At 46.1% G+C, this 19,983-nt stretch overlaps 1 protein-coding gene across 1 annotated transcript in view; it reads left to right on the top strand.

The window, feature by feature from the left end:
• The window catches only part of col22a1 (collagen, type XXII, alpha 1), an 83,048-nt gene that overhangs the window by 39,374 nt on the left and 23,691 nt on the right, over positions 1-19,983 (top strand). Inside the window, exons 12-27 of the mRNA XM_066669339.1 lie at positions 3,192-3,245; positions 3,629-3,682; positions 3,779-3,832; positions 6,187-6,240; positions 6,557-6,601; positions 13,136-13,189; positions 13,372-13,425; positions 13,523-13,558; positions 15,645-15,674; positions 16,488-16,541; positions 16,784-16,837; positions 17,263-17,316; positions 18,343-18,396; positions 18,478-18,531; positions 18,629-18,682; positions 18,920-18,973. Of these exons, the coding sequence (XP_066525436.1) occupies positions 3,192-3,245; positions 3,629-3,682; positions 3,779-3,832; positions 6,187-6,240; positions 6,557-6,601; positions 13,136-13,189; positions 13,372-13,425; positions 13,523-13,558; positions 15,645-15,674; positions 16,488-16,541; positions 16,784-16,837; positions 17,263-17,316; positions 18,343-18,396; positions 18,478-18,531; positions 18,629-18,682; positions 18,920-18,973 (813 nt within the window). The remainder of the gene's footprint in view (positions 1-3,191; positions 3,246-3,628; positions 3,683-3,778; positions 3,833-6,186; positions 6,241-6,556; positions 6,602-13,135; positions 13,190-13,371; positions 13,426-13,522; positions 13,559-15,644; positions 15,675-16,487; positions 16,542-16,783; positions 16,838-17,262; positions 17,317-18,342; positions 18,397-18,477; positions 18,532-18,628; positions 18,683-18,919; positions 18,974-19,983) is intronic.

Genomic DNA, 19,983 nt, shown 5'->3' on the forward strand with positions numbered 1-19,983 from the left:
TCCTGAAACTGGACGAGTGTGTGTGTGTTGTGTGTGTGTGTGTAATTTGGGTGGAGGAACCTGAAAAAGCTTTCATATTTTAGATGCCTGAATTATAGTAGCACTGACCGCAAGGATGTTAAAGACAAGGGCCAAATATTCACTCTCACACACATACACACACACACACACACACACACACACTCCTTTATGGAAAGGTGGAAGTCAGTGGACCTAGCATCTAAAGAATTCACTGGAACCATTTATCCTGTCCTACCCTGTGTTCACACTAGAGGGTGACAGCTCGCTCATGTGGGCGTGTCCTAGACCCATTGTGATGTCACTTGCTTTGTACAGAGTGGGGACCTTGGACAGTGCGTATCTGACTGATCTGAGGAACGGCCAGTCATTTTTATTTTCAGTCTCTATGGCCCAAGAAATAGTGTTGCTGTCACACAGCTCCAGGGTCCTGGGGTTGTGGGTCCAGTTCCTGCCTCAGGTCACTGTCTGTGAGGAGCAGGGTGTGTTCTCCCAGTGTCGGGGTGGGTTTCCTTCCACAGTCCAAACACACATGCTGGAAGGAGGAGTGGCTTTGTGAAACTGTCCACAGGTGTCAGTGTCTGAGTGACTGGGTAGTGTGTGAAATTTCCTTCTGAGGTGCTGAGCCTGGAGTAGCAAAGACAGAGGCTGTATCCTCACTATTACAGCTCAGTGGATCATCACAATGATTTTAAAGCTGTCAGTTTAAGGTTAAAATACTACCTAGTGTTGCTTTAATACTCATCTACTCTTCTTTTCAGACAGAAAGGGGCAAAATATGGTTAATGCTGATAAAGCCCTCCTATGAATAGCTTTCATAAACTGAACTTGTAAAACAAAGCAATAACAGATGTCCTCTGGAGACTCCTGAGTGGATCTGGGCTGGAGCTCAATTTGTTGAAGGGCCTCAGGGAGAGGCTGAGTGACCCTGGTCTGATGTGGACAGTTCTATCTTGGTCTAAAAATGGCCTCCGATTCATTTTTGGGCACCAGCACACAGCCACAGCTGGAAATATGTCTGACGTTTCAGGCAGAATTGCTTGTTGGCATTTCCTGGAGAGGAAACTTAGACAGAAAATACCATAGAGTCCAGGCTGAAGGCTGTTGTCTTATTCATGGTTTTGCTGTGTTTGAATGTGTGTCTTCCCCTGTTGTGTGTGTGTGTGTGTGTCGTCTGTTCTCACACTCATTAAACCCGATAAGGCCGACTGTTAATCTGAGGAGTTTGCTGGTCAAACTGCATGAAGCCACAAACGCATGTGTTTTTGAGGTGCTTTTTTTTCTGTCAGTGTTTCTCTGTCAATTTAAAGCAATGCTTCCACATTTAAAGTGGCAGTGTGCCCATTCCGTAACTGCTATTACTGCCTCTTATACACTGCGGTCATAGCTTTGTCCAACTGTTGGCTATACTGATTGAAACCACCTGAGTCCCCCATGCCCAGCCTCGCCCCCTGGGTTTGGACTATGCGACAGAGGAAATGTGCTCTCTGGAGTGAAAGAACGGCATCTAGTACTTGGATGGATGATCAGGAGTGGGGTTTGTGATCCAGAGCTACTCATCCTTCCTCAATACATGACCTTCCTAAGGTGGCTGAATGCTGTCAAATCCTCCCAGCAATGTTCCAGGATCTTATTTAGTGGTTTCTCATAGGGAACAGAGGCTATACTATACTCGTTACTATAGCAACGAGGAACAATCTACTTCTAACAATATATCCATACCTTTCATTTCAGATAAAATATTGGATGAGTAGGTGACTACAAACATTTGGCCACGTGGTGCAGTCTGACCACACTGAGTGGTTGGTTATTTGGCTGTTGGTGTGAAGCATTTCTTTAAAACCGTCTGTCTGCTAGTGTTTGTGTTGACGTCTTTTCCCCACATTACAGTGTTTTATATTTGTTTTGTGTTCATTGTGTTTTTTGTTATATTATATATATATATTATATTTTTTATTTTACAATATATATAACTCTATCACATACTCATGTAACCTCGCAATGACACTAGCACTTACAAAACAGCAGGGGGCACCTGAGACAATGGGATTATTTTATATTATAGACGTTTGATAAACAGATCAGGTTCTCTGTCTTCATCTTTAAACCTACACACTTAAAAATGATGATTCATCAGAATTTTATATAGAACCCCAAACACTCAAAGAATCGTTTGGCTTGATAGTCTGGTTCTTTACACCATGAAGGGGTTCTTTAGATCGATAGAGAATGTGCTACAGAGCATCTTTTAAGAATAGATTGCACCAGAACAAGGTTCCTCTGTTATTGCAGTGCCGGGTGCTATACACACAGACTCACAGATCAATCAGGAGTCCTGACAGTGAGGACTGACATTAATGAACAGAAAGTATCAGACTCCCCGTCTCCTTGTGGGCGGAGCGTCTGTGTCCGACACTCCTTATAACCTAACGATAGACAGCGGTGACAGAACTGTGGTATAACCTCACTATTACACTAGAGGTTGGTGCTGTAGCGTGAGATAGACACTGCTGTAACTGATCTTTAGGCCTGCAGCCTCCTGCCTACGACCGCAGCACACAAGTGCCGATATCTCACGTTATGGCTCCAACCGCCAGTGTATTATTGCTTAATCAGGGTTAATGACGTCAGGCCAAAGGATAAATTACAGCCTTAAACTTGCTGTATGACTAGGCCTGTAATACAGATGTCATGGCTTCAAAGCATCTTAATTACAGACCTGCAACCAAGAGTGTGGCCTGTTTACAGTCGGGAAAGGCATAACGCCGTGGCTTTGGTGACTTTCGATTCAGGAGAACACACTCTACTGATCTACATACAAAGCAGGTCGATCCCGATCTGTCCTTTAATAGTGCGCAACATCCGCGTTTGAGTCTTGATCCGATCCTCGACACAGCACAACACACACTAACACACCACCACCACGTCAGTGTCACTGCAGCGCTGAGAATGATCCACCACCACATCACACCTGCTCTGTGGGGGTTCAAACCAAAATGGGGTGTGTATAAGTATGCAGAGCAACAGATACAGACTACACTCTGTGATTGTAGAACTCCAAAGTGCTCCTGTGTGGCCAGCGGATCTGAGAGAATATTTAACCTGTTGTGTCCGCCTGCTGTTTAAGAACGGCTTCCCTGTCCTCGATGGTAAAGTTGCTTGTTTGTCCACAGGGTGACCACGGAGATCAAGGCCAGCCTGGGAACAGAGGAGACAAGGGGCAGAGAGTAAGAAACACTTGCACAATGTTTTCAGCCAAATCAGTGTGTCATTTCATTGTGTACATACTTTGTAAAACCACTGGACCTTTCTAAAGGTCACTCTTTAAAAGGCCGTGCTGTCCATGAATTAAAGGCTCATAAGCAGAGCTATGACAAAAGCTGAGCACCCCATTGACATCTGAGCTTCTAGTCCAGAGTACAAGTCATAAACTGATCCTCCTGATCCACCGCACCATCAGCTGATTCCACACGAAGCCCTGACCTGAACAATGGGGACCAGCCTTGGTTAAAGTCTGATATGTGTGTGTAGTGAAGGCCCAGGTGTGCCTCGTGGTGTTGTAGTGTTTTGAGATCTGAGCTCAGTGTAAGTGAGATGATGTGCTCTACAGGGAGCTGATGGCCTGCCAGGGCTTGTGGGGAAACAGGGAGATAAAGGTGAACAGGTGAGAACACTCTTACTGTACATGGATTTGATTCATTCGTTTGTGTGTATGAAAAGCAGTTACTAGCTTTTGTGTTAATCCTCGCCTGTGTTACAGGGTGAGAATGGGCTTCCAGGAACGGCTGGGGTGCCAGGAGCCCTGGGGCCACAGGTGAGAGGAATACAGCAAAATACATAACACACATGAAGTCAGACTGTGTTGGTGACATTAACTGTAGAAGTCAAAGTTCAGGTTGAGGGCAAATGAGGACTAGGACACAAATTATAAATAAAATAAATAAATAAAAATGTATTAAAATGCTTTTATTACAATGTATTAAAAGGAAAGTGTGCCCGTTTTATCTCTTAAACGAATAAAGCTACAAAAGGTTGGCAGTTCTGGGCTTCATAAACCCTGCCCTGTATCAGATAAGGCCACTCCATTGTTATCTGATTGGCTCCTCCTATTGTCCTTGCCAGTTAAGATTAGTCTCACACATATTTACTGTTCCTGTTTTTAAAGCCACCAGATGTCCTCCTGCCTTTTGTGTAACTGCATAAATCTAATTACTTTTGTTCTAATCTGTTTACACACGAGAGGTTCCCCTTATCTAGATACAGGCTCTTTCTGAGATGTAGATGTAGGTGTCTGTTTTGCTGCTGTGGCTGAGTAGCTTTATTTGGGTTTAACAAACAGTCCTGGTTCAGGACGGGCTGGGGTCAGAATACAGGCAGACATCAATATTTCAGGCGAAAGCATTCTTAAAAACATAAACAAAGCAAGAGGTCATCAACCGAGGAAAAGAACCAAACTTCCACTAGGGTCAGAACACAGAGAGAGCTACAGAAACTTCTCTAGGCATGCCTGACAACCCAGGGCTTTATAAAGCAGAGTCCTAAAGAGTTGAGAAGTCACTGCCGGTGTGGAATTGGCCAAGAGTTGGAGCCAGGGACAGGGACAGAGCCACTGTTCAGGAGGAATGCTTCAGTCCAGGTTCCTCCGAAGGGTGAAACTGTGAAAATATCATACTTTTTCTACACGTATCGTACATATTTCTGAGAGAATCATGGCATGCAGGGAGGGTCTTTGAGCTAGCCAATAGTTAGAGTTGGTGGGAAAAGGAGGTATAAGGTGCTGTGATTGGTTAATATCAATTTGTTTCCCTATAGTCCACCTATCATGGGAGGAAACCCACAGAGACACAGGGTGAAAACACCACACTCCTCACAGACAGTCACCTGGAGGAAACCCACGCCGACACAGGGAGAACACACCACACTCCTCACAGACAGTCAACCGGAGGAAACCCACGCAGACACAGAGAGAACACACCACACTCCTCACAGACAGTCACCCGGAGGAAACCCACGCAGACACAGAGAGAACACACCACACTCCTCACAGGCAGTCACCCAGAGGAAACCCACGCAGACACAGGGAGAACACACCACACTCCTCACAGACAGTCACCCGGAGGAAACCCACGCAGACACAGGGAGAACACACCACACTCCTCACAGACAGTCACCCGGAGGAAACCCACACAGACACAGGGAGAACACACCACACTCCTCACAGACAGTCACCCAGAGGAAACCCACACAGACACAGGGAGAACACACCACACTCCTCACAGACAATCACCCGGAGGAAACCCACGCAGACACAGGGAGAACACACCACACTCCTCACAGACAGTCACCCGGAGGAAACCCACGCAGACACAGGGAGAACACACCACACTCCTCACAGACAGTCACCCGGAGGAAACCCACGCAGACACAGGGAGAACACACCACACTCCTCACAGACAGTCACCTGGAGCGGGACTCAAACCCACAACCTCAAGGTCCCTGGAGCTGTGTGACTGCCATGCTACCTGCTGCAACACCGTGCCGCCCTCCTGGTTCAGTTTAGCCAACATTTAAAAAAGAAAAATAAGGAAACAACACCAACAATGTTGTAAAATCCTTCCATTAAATATTCACACATCAAAGAGTGAAATACATTAAAACAAAACATGGGTAAATCCAAGCAGCTCTAAAGGAAGGCTGAAACAAGTAGCACATTTTTTTTTCCACAGGTAACAACGCATGTGACTTGGTATAGTGCTTCTTATTGTCAGTCACATGCCCTACAGGGGGTGCTATAAACTATATTCTTCCTACTACAATATAGTCTAGAGATTTATTTAGAAGTACCATTAATAAAATGAAATGCATGGTTTCTGATGTAAACAAGTGCTGAACAAACCATAAAACAGTGGAAACGTGTGTTATTTAAAGAGCAGACGTAGCCTAGTTTTGAAAGCTTACTAAGAGTGATTTGACATTTACATTCCCAGAGCGACTTACAAGTCAAACCATGTTACAGAGGGGGGCCACTGTAGTGTTAGGTGTCTTGCCCAAGGGCTAATACTACTGATTACCCACACAGGGTGTTGAACCCTGGCCTGCCATGTTGACGTCAGTAGTGCTACCCATTATACAAAAGCAACCACACCTTGCTGTTTCTTTCTTGTGTAGGGAGTCCAAGGTGAGGCAGGACTTCCTGGAGTTCCCGGACCCAAAGGCGTCTCTGTGAGTAAACACTACATATATTTACCTCGTGTCCAACCCCAGTTACTTTTCTCCCTGTTGTGATGCAGTTGAACGAGTGGATGACCACCTCATGAACTGAAGGTTATATGTTCAGTAGGAGAACATGCGAAACCTTGGAGTTTCAAAAACCTGATCTGACTCTTGTTCAAAGTTCATCAGTCTAAGCATCAAGCTAGATGTAGATCTGTGTGTTTCACATCATGGCACAGTCTGAAATGTCTGAATTAAACTTGCTTATGTTAACTGACTCTCTCTCTCTGTGTGTGTGTGTGTGTGTGTGTGTGTCTTTGATCAGGGTGATCCTGGTAAAAAAGGAGACAAAGGAGCATCCGGAACAAGGGTACGCACTGATTTCTATCACATTCTTTTGCTTTAGTAAGAAACAGTACACCCAACTTTAATCAAGACTATTGTAATTGGTTGGTTGTTATATGTGCGTGCCTATGCACAAGTGACTGTGTGAGTGCATGCCTACAGGAATGTGTGTGTGTGTGCACATGTGTATGTGTGTGTATACAGAAGTAGACTGATGGCTCAAACAGATGCCCCGGTGTTGATGAAGTCTCCATGTTTCCGTGTTTCCTGTGTGGTAGACGTGGGGGCGTAGTGTGGTCAGCTGACACTCGCTTCTCTTACAGCCACATTAACCTTCTGTAGCCTGTGTTCCAAAGGCCTAAGACTAAACAGGTCTTAAGGCAGGCTCTGGTCTTATAGCCCCAACACAACTGTGTACAACACAATACTCACTTCTCACAACCTAATGAGGCTGAGTTCAACTTTATTTGCCAGGTTTCCACTTTAAAGGAACGTGGGCTGGGGGTGAGGTACTGTTTCAGTCCGGTCTTTACTCTGAAGGTGTTTTGAGGAAGGTCACTGAGCCTGAAGTGAAGCTATAGGACAACATTCACAGGGAGGGAAAGTTAGGTTTAGTGAAGCTGATCACACTGGAGGAAACTCTAAACTATTCGCTGCCTGATGTGTACGTACGAGACTAGTGTATCTCTCTCTCTCAGCCGTCTCTTAAAGGGCCAGGATACCCTGTAAGACTGACTTTGTGTCCTTGTGTGAACCTTGTGTGAATGCGGCATGACGTCCTCCACTCGCCCTGTTATTTAATAAGGGAATGTAAAACACGAGCCTGCCATACTTTTAAAACAATTACAAAAACAGAGACTGAAAACTCGAGTAACCTGCCCTTGCTCCTACCACACTGACTGGACTCCTGCACAGGCTCATTGTCATGGTAACGTGTATATTAAGTGGTACTCTGCTCTTGTGTCATTTTTGGATCAGATTACTTGTGGTGTGCATATCAAGGGCGATTTCAAATAATCAGACTGTTGAGTAGAGTGTGCGTACAACCTCCTCTGTGTCTATAATCAGAGTGAATTCAGTTGGACTGGAGAAAACCATAGCAAATGTAAAGACATTTTAGAATAACTGTCAACAGTAAACCCAATCAGCAATGAAAAACTGGTTATGAATTGTGGCCAAGAGTGCAAAGGTATTGTAGAATCCAAACTGACAATATCAAATTGTTCTAGAATCCAAATCCACAATGTTAAATGGTTACATATATATAATTATTTTTTTCCAGACGCTTTTATCCAAAGCGACTTACAAAAGAGGATCTAACATTTAAACTACAGCACAATTTATACAAAATACCTTACATTGAGTGCAGTATGCAGGAAGTAACAAGTGCATTAAAGAAAGACTTTCAGTGCAAAAGATACTCTCAGAAGAGCTGGGATTTCAAGGATTTCTTGAATGCGGAGAGGGTTCCTGTTGCTCTGATGGTGCTTGGAAGCTCGTTCCACCAGCGTGGTACCAGAGATGAGAATAGCCTCGACTGACCTGTACGGGGGGTTGGTCGTGTTAGTTGGCGCTCCTTTGAGGAACGGAGAGGGCGGGTGCTAACGTATGGTTTTAAGAGTCTATTGAGGAAGATGGGAGCAGAACCAGTGAATACTCTGAAGGCCATCATTAGTGATTTAAATTGCATGCGAGCATCTAAGGGTAGCTAATGCAGCTCAACTGCTCAAGGCTGGTTGAAGACCAGGCGTGCTGCAGCATTCTGGATCATCTGTAGCGGTCTCACAGCACATCTCGGAAGACCTGTCAGGAGGGCGTTGCAATAGTCAAGACGGGAGATTACTAACGTCTGAACAAGGAGCTGTGTTGCATGTTGAGTTAGGTATGGCCTAATCTTCCTTATGTTGAATAGGGAGAAGCGGCACGATCGAGCTACAGCGGTAACGTGATCTGTGAAGGTCAGCTGGTCATAGAATTATGCTGGTTATAGAATCCAAATCAACAATATAAAATGTAAAATGGTTCTAGGATTCAAATGAACAATGATTTAATATTTTGAATCCTATCCCAGAGTCTGTGGGTTGAATGGTTGAAGAATTTTAGTCAAATGCTAATCTAGAGACTTGAGACTTTAATTTCCCCTGGGGATCAATAAAGTATCTATCTATCTATCTATCTATCTATCGATAACGTCTGAGGGTTCTAGAATCCTTGCTGACCGTGTAAAGTGGCTCTCGAGTCTGATTCTGATCTATAATGTAAGGGCACTCTAGACTCATAACCAGCAGCTCGACCGTGATCCAGGAGAGTGGTGAGCAGATACCGATCCAGATTCCTGAGCCGAGACTGGAGGTCGAACCGTGGCTCGAATTCTCAGCAGGAAAATTCATGAAGCGCTTTCACTGTCATTGGGCACAGGTCTGGTGCAGGTCTCGAGAGTTGGAGCAGAATGCTAACGGTGCATGAGCCCCGGCGAATGGAAATGATTGAGAATGAAAGAACAGATCAGTGGTGCTTGACATTTCGGCGTGCGTCGAGTGCACTCCCCCCGAGGGTCACTTATTGTTCCGACTGGAGTGGCCTCATCTGCTCAGGATGTAATTTGCAAACAGGGAAGGCCAGAGTGGAGGTTCAGCTGTCAATTACTGCAGGATTATAAATGCTGCAATTAGGTAAAGGTTAAGGCAAACTTCATAGAGCACCGTGTACGTTTCGCTGAGTACGTTCAAAGCCCTGATGACACCGTGACTGTTAAAACTGTTGTTTTTATTAATGTAGCACAGCTTTCCACTTCAAGGCTAATGCTGACCAGCGCATGTCCTCGCATTTGTAAATCACGCTACTCACAGACGAGGTTCCCATCTGGTGTTTCCCCTCACTCCTGACCTTGACCGTGTATGAGCCCTAAAGCAGCAGGCTTCAGTAACCCCCAGGCTGCAGGGGCGTGTGGACACCTGTGTTTTTGTTAGGGGTTTCAGGATGACTATGTTACACTCATCACACTGGTCAACCTGCTATAGAAAGAGGTAGACAGCAGTCTGGAGGAGCGTTTAGTCTGAGACATTCTTCACCTCTGACCACAAAAACACAGGGGGGACGCGACATCATGTTTAGTGTTAGCTTTAGCAGTGGATTTTGATTTAGTTTTACTTTTAGTAAGTATGTATTGGGATTTAATCTTGTTTTAGTTCTTCTTCTTCTTCTTCTTCTTCTTCTTCTTCTTCTTCTTCTTATTGTTATTTTTAGTCTATGTTTAGTTGAAGAACACTTGAGAGCTCATTAAATAAGTAATAGCCTAATATTAGTCATGTGTTTTTGATTGTTTTACTCTTCTATAGCTATTATTTATTGCTAACGTTCATTAACAAAAGCTTCAGAATTGTGCTACATTTGAAAACACGTTAACATTCAAAATTATAGGTAAATTGCCACTTTTTTTTTTAAACACATGTTGTATTTATTCACCATCAGCATTTTAAGTTCAAAGTGCCCTACATAAGACGTTGCAAACCCAAACTTAGTACACTTCATGAGATTCAATTCTATGAATCATTGGCCAACGGTGAACAGCGACTCACGGACTCTTGAAGAAAATGTCCTTTGGGAGTCGACTCTTCTTCATTAAAAATGAGGATTCAGTTAAACTGACATTAGGTTGTATTTTTAGCTTAAAAACACAGAATCAAAATACAGTCCCTCTACTGTCTCTAGTGAACTCACAACACTGCCCTCACTCTCACGTCCCTCTGCTGTTTCTAGTGAACTCATCACACTGTCTTCACTCTCACGTCTCTCTGCTGTCTCTAGTGAACTCATCACACTGTCCTCACTCTCACGTCCCTCTGCTGTTTCTAGTGAACTCACAACACTGCCCTCACTCTCACATCCCTCTGCTGTTTCTAGTGAACTCATCACACTGTCTTCACTCTCACGTCTCTCTGCTGTCTCTAGTGAACTCATCACACTGTCCTCACTCTCACGTCCCTCTGCTGTCTCTAGTGAACTCACAACACTGCCCTCACTCTCACGTCCCTCTGCTGTTTCTAGTGAACTCATCACACTGTCCTCACTCTCACGTCCCTCTGCTGTTTCTAGTGAACTCATCACACTGTCTTCACTCTCACGTCCCTCTGCTGTTTCTAGTGAACTCATCACACTGTCTTCACTCTCACGTCCCTCTGCTGTCTCTAGTGAACTCATCACACTGTCCTCACTCTCACGTCCCTCTGCTGTTTCTAGTGAACTCACAACACTGCCCTAACTCTCACATCCCTCTGCTGTTTCTAGTGAACTCATCACACTGTCCTCACTCTCACGTCCCTCTGCTGTTTCTAGTGAACTCATCACACTGTCTTCACTCTCACGTCCCTCTGCTGTTTCTAGTGAACTCACCACACTGTCTTCACTCTCACGTCCCTTTGCTGTCTCTAGTGAACTCACAACACTGCCCTCACTCTCACATCCCTCTGCTGTTTCTAGTGAACTCATCACACTGTCCTCACTCTCACGTCCCTCTGCTGTCTCTAGTGAACTCATCACACTGTCCTCACTCTCACGTCCCTCTGCTGTCTCTAGTGAACTCATCACACTGTCCTCACTCTCACGTCCCTCTGCTGTCTCTAGTGAACTCACCACACTGTCCTCTCTCTCACATCCCTCTGCTGTCTCCAGTGAACTCATCACACTGTCCTCACTCTCACATCCCTCTGCTGTCTCTAGTGAACTCACTACACTGTACTCACCCTCACGTCCCTCTGCTGTCTCTAGTGAACTCATCACACTGTCCTCACGCTCACGTCCCTCTGCTGTCTCTAGTGAACTCATCACACTGCCCTCACTCTCACGTCCCTCTGCTGTCTCTAGTGAACTCATCACACTGTCCTCACCCTCACGTCCCTCTGCTGTCTCTAGTGAACTCATCACACTGTCCTCGCTCTCACATCCCTCTGCTGTCTCTAGTGAACTCATCACACTGTCCTCGCTCTCATGTCCCTCTGCTGTCTCTAGTGAACTCATCACACTGCCCTCACTCTCACGTCCCTCTGCTGTCTCTAGTGAACTCATCACACTGTCCTCACCCTCACGTCCCTCTGCTGTCTCTAGTGAACTCATCACACTGTCCTCGCTCTCACATCCCTCTGCTGTCTCTAGTGAACTCATCACACTGTCCTCGCTCTCACGTCCCTCTGCTGTCTCTAGTGAACTCATCACACTGTCCTCGCTCTCACGTCCCTCTGCTGTCTCTAGTGAACTCATCACACTGTCCTCGTTCTCACATCCCTCTGCTGTCTCTAGTGAACTCATCACACTGTCCTCACTCTCATGTCCCTCTGCTGTCTCTAGTGAACTCAACACACTGTCCACACTCTCACATCCCTCTGCTGTCTCTAGTGAACTCACCACACTGTCCTCGCTCTCACATCCCTCTGCTGTCTCTAGTGAACTCATCACACTGCCCTCTCTCTCACATCCCTCTGCTGTCTCTAGTGAACTCACCACACTGTTCTCACTCTCACATCTCTCTGCTGTCTCTAGTGAACTCACCACACTGTCCACACTCTCACATCCCTCTGCTGTCTCTAGTGAACTCATCACACTGCCCTCTCTCTCACATCCCTATGCTGTCTCTAGTGAACTCATCACACTGTCCTCACTCTCACATCTCTCTGCTGTCTCTAGTGAACTCACCACACTGTCCTCACTCTCACATCTCTCTGCTGTCTCTAGTGAACTCACCACACTGCCCTCTCTCTCACATCCCTCTGCTGTCTCTAGTGAACTCATCACACTGTCCTCACTCTCACATCTCTCTGCTGTCTCTAGTGAACTCACCACACTGCCCTCTCTCTCACATCCCTCTGCTGTCTCTAGTGAACTCATCACACTGTCCTCACTCTCACATCTCTCTGCTGTCTCTAGTGAACTCACCACACTGTCCTCACTCTCACATCTCTCTGCTGTCTCTAGTGAACTCATCACACTGTCCTCACTCTCACATCTCTCTGCTGTCTCTAGTGAACTCATCACACTGTCCTCACTCTCACATCCCTCTGCTGTCTCTAGTGAACTCATCACACTGTCCTCACTCTCACATCTCTCTGCTGTCTCTAGTGAACTCACCACACTGTTCCCAATCTCATGTCCCTCTGCTGTCTCTAGTGAACTTATAACACTGTCCTCACTCTCACATCCCTCTGCTGTCTCTAGTGAACTTATAACACTGTACTCACTTATGAAGAATTGTTTTTATAGCTTGTAGTGTCATCTCATATAAGTTACAGCACATGCAGCAGGTGCCCTTACCTAGGGTGTCTTACAAAACTGCATTGTGTTCGATAATACATAATAGCTATCCCCATTTTCCACACGTGAACACAGTTCTGGGTCTTAATAAAATGTCTGTCACCTACTTTGGTCAAAACACCACAAGGATCAAAGCCCACAGCCGTGTTCTCCCCCTGTCTAAACAGCCCAGTTCAGAACGACCTAAAACCATTCGCTGTGAAAATTACAGGAGAACAAACCACATTCATATATCATTAACATGATTATTTTTTAGGGTGAGCCAGGGTTAGATGGCATTCCTGGGAAGCCCGGAGTTCCAGGAAAAGATGTGAGTATTTAATTTATTTTGTATTTTTGTGAGATAAACATACAGCATCAGTGTTGTTAATATTAATATTGCAGCTACATTTATGTCATATACATTTATGTCATATATTGGTATAGGTTTTTCATTTTATTAAAACAACAACAACAACAACATAATCCTTAATGTTGTTTCCCCCAAACCAGGGTCTGAGGGGTCTTATTGGCTCACCTGGCCCAAATGGAGTCAAAGGAGAGAAGGTGTGTAGCTGTCCACTAATAGGTCTCCTCTACTACTCTGATGTTGCATAACGTGTTTTGTTTATTTATTTATATATTATATCTTTTTGTCTCACAGGGAGAGCAAGGTCCTGCTGGAATACCTGGAGATGCGGTGAGTGAATGTGCAAAATGCTTCCCAAACAGCAAGAGGTGGGGTGGGGGCCTACTGGTCGGCAGTGGTCAGTAATTTGCTGACAATGGTAAAGGGAGGGGCTGATCACCAGCCGCTCGAGTCCTGCTCCGGGCGACAGTCTGTGAGGAGTGTGGTGTGTTCTCCCTGTGTCTGCGTGGGTTTCCTCCGGGTGACTGTCTGTGAGGAGTGTGGTGTGTTCTCTCTGTGTCTGTGTGGGTTTCCTCCGGGTGACTGTCTGTGAGGAGTGTGGTGTGTTCTCCCTGTGCCTGTGTGGGTTTCCTCCGGGTGACTGTCTGTGAGGAGTGTGGTGTGTTCTCCCTGTGTCTGCGTGGGTTTCCTCCGGGTGACTGTCTGTGAGGAGTGTGGTGTGTTCTCCTTGTGTCTGCGTGGGTTTCCTCCGGGTGACTGTCTGTGAGGAGTGTGGTGTGTTCTCTCTGTGTCTGTGTGGGTTTCCTCTGGGTGACTGTCTGTGAGGAGTGTGGTGTGTTCTCCCTGTGTCTGCGTGGGTTTCCTCCGGGTGACTGTCTGTGAGGAGTGTGGTGTGTTCTCCTTGTGCCTGTGTGGGTTTCCTCCGGGTGACTGTCTGTGAGGAGTGTGGTGTGTTCTCTCTGTGTCTGTGTGGGTTTCCTCCGGGTGACTGTCTGTGAGGAGTGTGGTGTGTTCTCTCTGTGTCTGCGTGGGTTTCCTCCGGGTGACTGTCTGTGAAGAGTGTGGTGTGTTCTCTCTGTGTCTGCGTGAGTTTCCTCCGGGTGACTGTCTGTGAGGAGTGTGGTGTGTTCTCTCTGTGTCTGCGTGGGTTTCCTCCGGGTAACTGTCTGTGAGGAGTGTGCTGTGTTCTCTCTGTGTCTGTGTGTGTTTCCTCCGGGTGACTGTCTGTGAGGAGTGTGGTGTGTTCTCTCTGTGTCTGCGTGTGTTTCCTCCGGGTGACTGTCTGTGAGGAGTGTGGTGTGTTCTCTCTGTGTCTGCGTGTGTTTCCTCCGGGTGACTGTCTGTGAGGAGTGTGGTGTGTTCTCTCTGTGTCTGCGTGTGTTTCCTCCGGGTGACTGTCTGTGAGGAGTGTGGTGTGTTCTCTCTGTGTCTGCGTGTGTTTCCTCCGGGTGACTGTCTGTGAGGAGTGTGGTGTGTTCTCTCTGTGTCTGCGTGGGTTTCCTCCGGGTGACTGTCTGTGAGGAGTGTGGTGTGTTCTCTCTGTGTCTGCGTGGGTTTCCTCCGGGTGACTGTCTGTGAGGAGTGTGGTGTGTTCTCCCTGTGTCTGTGTGGGTTTCCTCCGGGTGACTGTCTGTGAGGAGTGTGGTGTGTTCTCCCTGTGTCTGCGTGGGTTTCCTCCGGGTGACTGTCTGTGAGGAGTGTGGTGTGTTTTCTCTGTGTCTGCGTGGGTTTCCTCCGGGTGACTGTCTGTGAGGAGTGTGGTGTGTTCTCTCTGTGTCTGGGTGGGTTTCCTCCGGGTGCTCCGGTTTCCTCCCACGGTCGAAAAACACACGTTGGTAGGTGGATTGGTGACTCAAAAGTGTCCGTAGGTGTGAGTGTGTGAGTGAATGTGTGATTGTGTGTTTGTCACCCTGTGAAGGACTGGCGCCCCCTCCAGGGTGTATTCCCACCTTGCGCCCAATGATTCCAGGTAGGCTCTGGACCCACCGCGACCCTGAAGTGGATAAGAGTTTCAGACAATGAATGAACAGACTGACAGATATCACCTGGAGAAGATCGATTTCTCACTTCTTCAAACATAAACCACGAACAGAAAGATTAATTTCGAGATCCTGTGTCTGTTGAATGATTTTATTTCACGTTGCCTTTTAATTTCCCGGGCTGAACTGCTTAATCTTAAACGTTTAATGGTGAAGTCGCTCTGTCACAGAACAGCACTGTCACCAGAAAACATCCCCATTTCTGACGTGTCCAATTTTACTCTTAAATTAAAACAGGTCCTGCGATCATTTATAGACTTCTCAGCGAAACAGCGACATTTACAGCTCACCTTCATGAATATTATTAGTGTCTCATGACTCTACAGCCACCCAGACACTCACGTCGCTGACAGTGCTGCGCTCTTCTCTCTCTGCAGGTCCAGCTGGCAGGCCTGAAGGGAGAAGTGGTGAGTATACGGACAGCTACATTTTTATGGTTAGAAGGATAATGCAAATAATGAACAAAGGGTTTATACAGGGCTTTTTCAGAGCGATGCTTCTCGGTGTCTCAGGGTGTGGTAAAAGGAGGCGAAGGAGGTGGATGTAAATGTGACAATGTACATTTAAAGAAAACCAGACAAAACTAGCAAGAGACAAAACATAAACAGAAAGTGACAGACGCTATTAAACCATATAAACAAACACTGAACCCAAAGGAAACGAGCTAACACTAAGGCAAAGCATTAACCAGGAGCTGACTGAGAGAACTGAGCCTAAGGGGTATTACCTGGATTATAGGAAGCCAGAATGAGACAGAGATAAACGCTGGTAATCAGGAAAGTCACAGTACAAGAGCGAGAGACAGAAACAGCACAGGGAACAAAACACAGAACCAAAACACCCCAAACACCTGAGTAAGAGAAACAGAGACAACAGTAACAATGACAGAACAAACACAGGGAGGAGCGTTTAAACGTGAACAAACAGGGAAATGGAAAAGGGGCGTGGCAAGAGCAACCACATGGAGAAGGGGGCGTAGCTAGGAGGTAAACAAGAGACGCGTGGCGGCCTGGGACAGAGGAAACGTAAGAAGAGGAAGGGTAATCACTGCATAATTCTTATTATATCCCGTCTTTAACTGGTGTCTATTAAAACTATATATAAATGTACAGTTTCTCTGATTTCTCTCCTACTGTGTGTGCATGGTTCTATCTCTCCCTCTCTCTCCCTCTCTGCCTGTGATTAAAGGAGCTCATGTATTTTGTTCTGCTGTTTCCCAGGGTACCCCTGGTTCCCCTGGCCGTCCTGGAGCTGATGGGCCTCCTGGGCCTTCTGTAAGTCCATTAATCTGTTGTCTCCATCACACGGAGCTGATTACTTTAACAGGAGGCAGAATGTACCCTCCATGGACGCGTGATGTGCATTGCTTTGTGATGTGTTTTTGATTGATCAGGATGCTCACCTTTACGGTCAGAGTCTGTACTAAACTGTCCACAGGTGTGAGTGTGTGTGAGTGTGTGGAACAGTCCTCACGTGTGATCAAACATTTGAAGGGTAATTTCACTCTCTCACTCAGGGTCCACCCGGTTCACCTGGGGAGCCTGGGGAGCCTGGAGAAATGGGCCAAAGGGTAAGACACTTTCAATTATAGACCATGAGCTCACTCGGTGTCCATGCAGCCATCATCTGCTTTGCCTGAAATTGCCAATCTTTCAATAAACACAGCACATAGACACAGTAGGCAGAAGGCTGCCGCTCCTCACCCTGCTCCGTTTTACTGTGAACGACTGGTCTCAGGCCAGATTCAGGGATACATTCAAAGGATACATAGGCTCTAAATAGATCACCCAATAGACTTTGGGTTTCCACTGGGTCAGCTTCAGACATCCAGCAATAGACTGGTTGATTTCAACAGTAAAGAAGGAGTTGCGTTTGCTCGGTTTGTCCAACAGATGGCAGCACCGTCTTTAGTTGTGCTTTTCTTGGTTGTTTATCTATTGTTTACCCCTAATCTTCTTTTAACCGTAGTCATTTTTGATGTTCTTTGGTCTCTAGGGAAAGAAAGGTGAAGGTGGATTACCGGGAGTTGATGGCCTTCCTGGACCTCCTGTAAGTAGCAGTCACCTGACTGGCGCTTCCTGATATAAACTCACATGATGTAATCTGAATCATACCATGCTGGAAACCGGTCTAATGTGAGTCCCCAGTGTAAGTAAAGAGATATAAGGGAGTAGAGAGACTTCCAAACATAGAAAATCCTGAGATAATGAGGATACTGCTCTATTCTTGTTCCATATGTGAGTAACATTAACTTATTAAGGTGGAATTGACTCTAAATTCAGGAGAGCGTTTACTGCATGAAAGTAAACACAAACCGAAAGCGTTATAAAACTGAACAACTTGAGTTAGAAATGAGTTTCTGTGGTAATAAAAACATAGACACTTTACACTTCAGCCACCTACAAACAACAGTCTATTTTCCCCCACAAACACACCATTCCACCTTAAAGTCTCGGCACTTGACGTCATACACAGAACCGAGTCTGAACGGCTCGTTTTATCCCATGTTTCTGACTTGGGCAGCCCACAGAAAACTGACTGGGTGTGTCTTGTTTCACAGAGTGTGGGTTGGTGGGCGGCAGATGCATGCACTAAACAATGGGTTTATTCACAGGTCTGCTTTAAGGTACACGTATTAGAACAGATTGTGCATGTGGGTTTTATCTCCTTAGAAAAACACTGACCGATGGAATCACTCCATACATAAGTCTAAGGTCACCTTGTCTAATGCCCAGCACCATCTAGGAGTATGGGGCGGTTGGAGTGGTGTTCGTGATCCATAACGACTCCTTCGACATCAGCACCTGATCTCAAGACTCAACTGACTGAATGCAATCAATCAAATTCATGCAGAAATGTTCCAACACCTGGTCAAATCCTTCCCAGAAAAGCAGGAACTGCAGCAAAGTGGGCAAATGTCCTGTTGCTTGGACACAGAGTGCAACCTTATCCTTGTTAACTGGCTCCCCCTAGTGGCACAAGGTGGATTTAGTCATGCAGGAGTAACTACACTGGCAGATAGGCAGAGTCTGATGTTGATGAATCTTCCATTAATGGTGGTGGTTTGTGTTGTAGGGTCCTGCTGGCCCTCCCGGACCCCCTGGCAGGCCTGGACTGACTGGACCACCTGTAAGTGTACATGTGAATACTCTAAAAGCTATAGAGAGGGCAAGGTAATAGATTCATTCGAGTGTGTAATAACTTCCACAGGGATTGCCTGGTGAAATTGGGTTCTCCGGGAAACCAGGAGAGCCAGGAAAACCAGTAAGTGTCTCTAGACTCATAACCCATTGTTCGTTCCTTGTTTGATAAGAGATGGTCTTTATTTCACAGTTAATGCTGGGCGTGTTTTGTTTTACAGGGTCTTGCAGGAAAGGACGGTCTGGATGGTCTTCCAGGAAACGACGGTGAAAAGGTTAGTGCTCCCCAGTTCAGCAGCAGAAATGTCGAGTTACAGGGCCACTACATAGTACGTCAGCCTTTTCAGAGACACAACCAGAGCTTCAGCCACATCATGTGACCTCAACAGTTCAGATCCACTTCATGCACAATCATTTTTTTCATTCATTCCCGCCCTCTTTGCTTTGGTTGTGTGTTTTTTCCAGTGGAAAGTGTATGTATTATGATGATCACATGATCTGTGTTGTTACAGGGCCAAAGGGGGGAAACTGGGCCAGAAGGTTTCCCTGGAAAACCTGGTTCTAAGGTATGTCCCGGCACGCTGCATCTACAACTAGTGTCTTAAGCTGAGTTCACTTGGTCTGAACCCGATAAGAAAACGATACAATGTTACATTTAAGTAGGTTGGCCATACGTCCTCTTATCCCCAGACATGTCCTCTTTTTGGGACAAAAATGTCTGGGATTTTGCTGCCTGCAGTTCTGCCACATCCCAAGTCATAAACCCTTCCTTGAAGCGTGCACTTTGATGAGGTTTTTGAAGTGTGAGGGTTAGAGAGCTGAGAGCTGTTGAATGTAGATGCATCGTTACGGCTTATAAACTTACTCTAGAGGACTGAACTACTGCAGTAATCACGTTAGGGTTTGTTTTAATCCAACCACACTGACGAGTATGAACTAAGTCTCTGTGAGATGGAGGATTCATCAACGCAAAGCCAACACAGATGCAACACCAGACCCCACAGAGAGCTGACACCTGGGGAAGAAGAAACACAGTCCAGTCCATTAAGATGATTGATCGGAGAGGGACTTTAAGACAAGTTCGCTTCAAAGTACAAAACTAAGGAAACAAATTAACGACAACAGTGGTGAGAGGGAACGTCCCCAGTCCCCACCCCTATCTCCACCCACTCCTCTTCCCCTCACATTCGTCTGGAAAGCCGACTCCACAAACCCACGGGTTAGATTCTTAGGGTGTTGCTGTTAACTACACGTTTACGTAAGCATCAAGGATGCCTCACACCCTGCATCCTTTTTCACATCGGTGGTGCACGTCCTCAGAATAAATGCTATGCTAACGCAAGGGGCACTACACACGTAAACATTAGGGGGCAGTGCAGGCAGTCAACAGTATATCAATGGAGGAAACTTTTGAAGAAAGCTGAGTCAGAGTCAAGTCTGCAACTCCCCATGTCTTTCTCTGGTCTGCCCTCTAGTGGAAGCCTCTAGTTACACAGTAGTACACAGGCGAGTATGTGAGTAGTTACGCTCATGGTGCAGGCGGTGGTCTACGCGAACGCAGGACCAAACAACAAGT

This window comes from Hoplias malabaricus, chromosome 4 (genome assembly GCF_029633855.1).
Source record: "Hoplias malabaricus isolate fHopMal1 chromosome 4, fHopMal1.hap1, whole genome shotgun sequence".
NCBI classification, from domain to species: domain Eukaryota; kingdom Metazoa; phylum Chordata; class Actinopteri; order Characiformes; family Erythrinidae; genus Hoplias; species Hoplias malabaricus.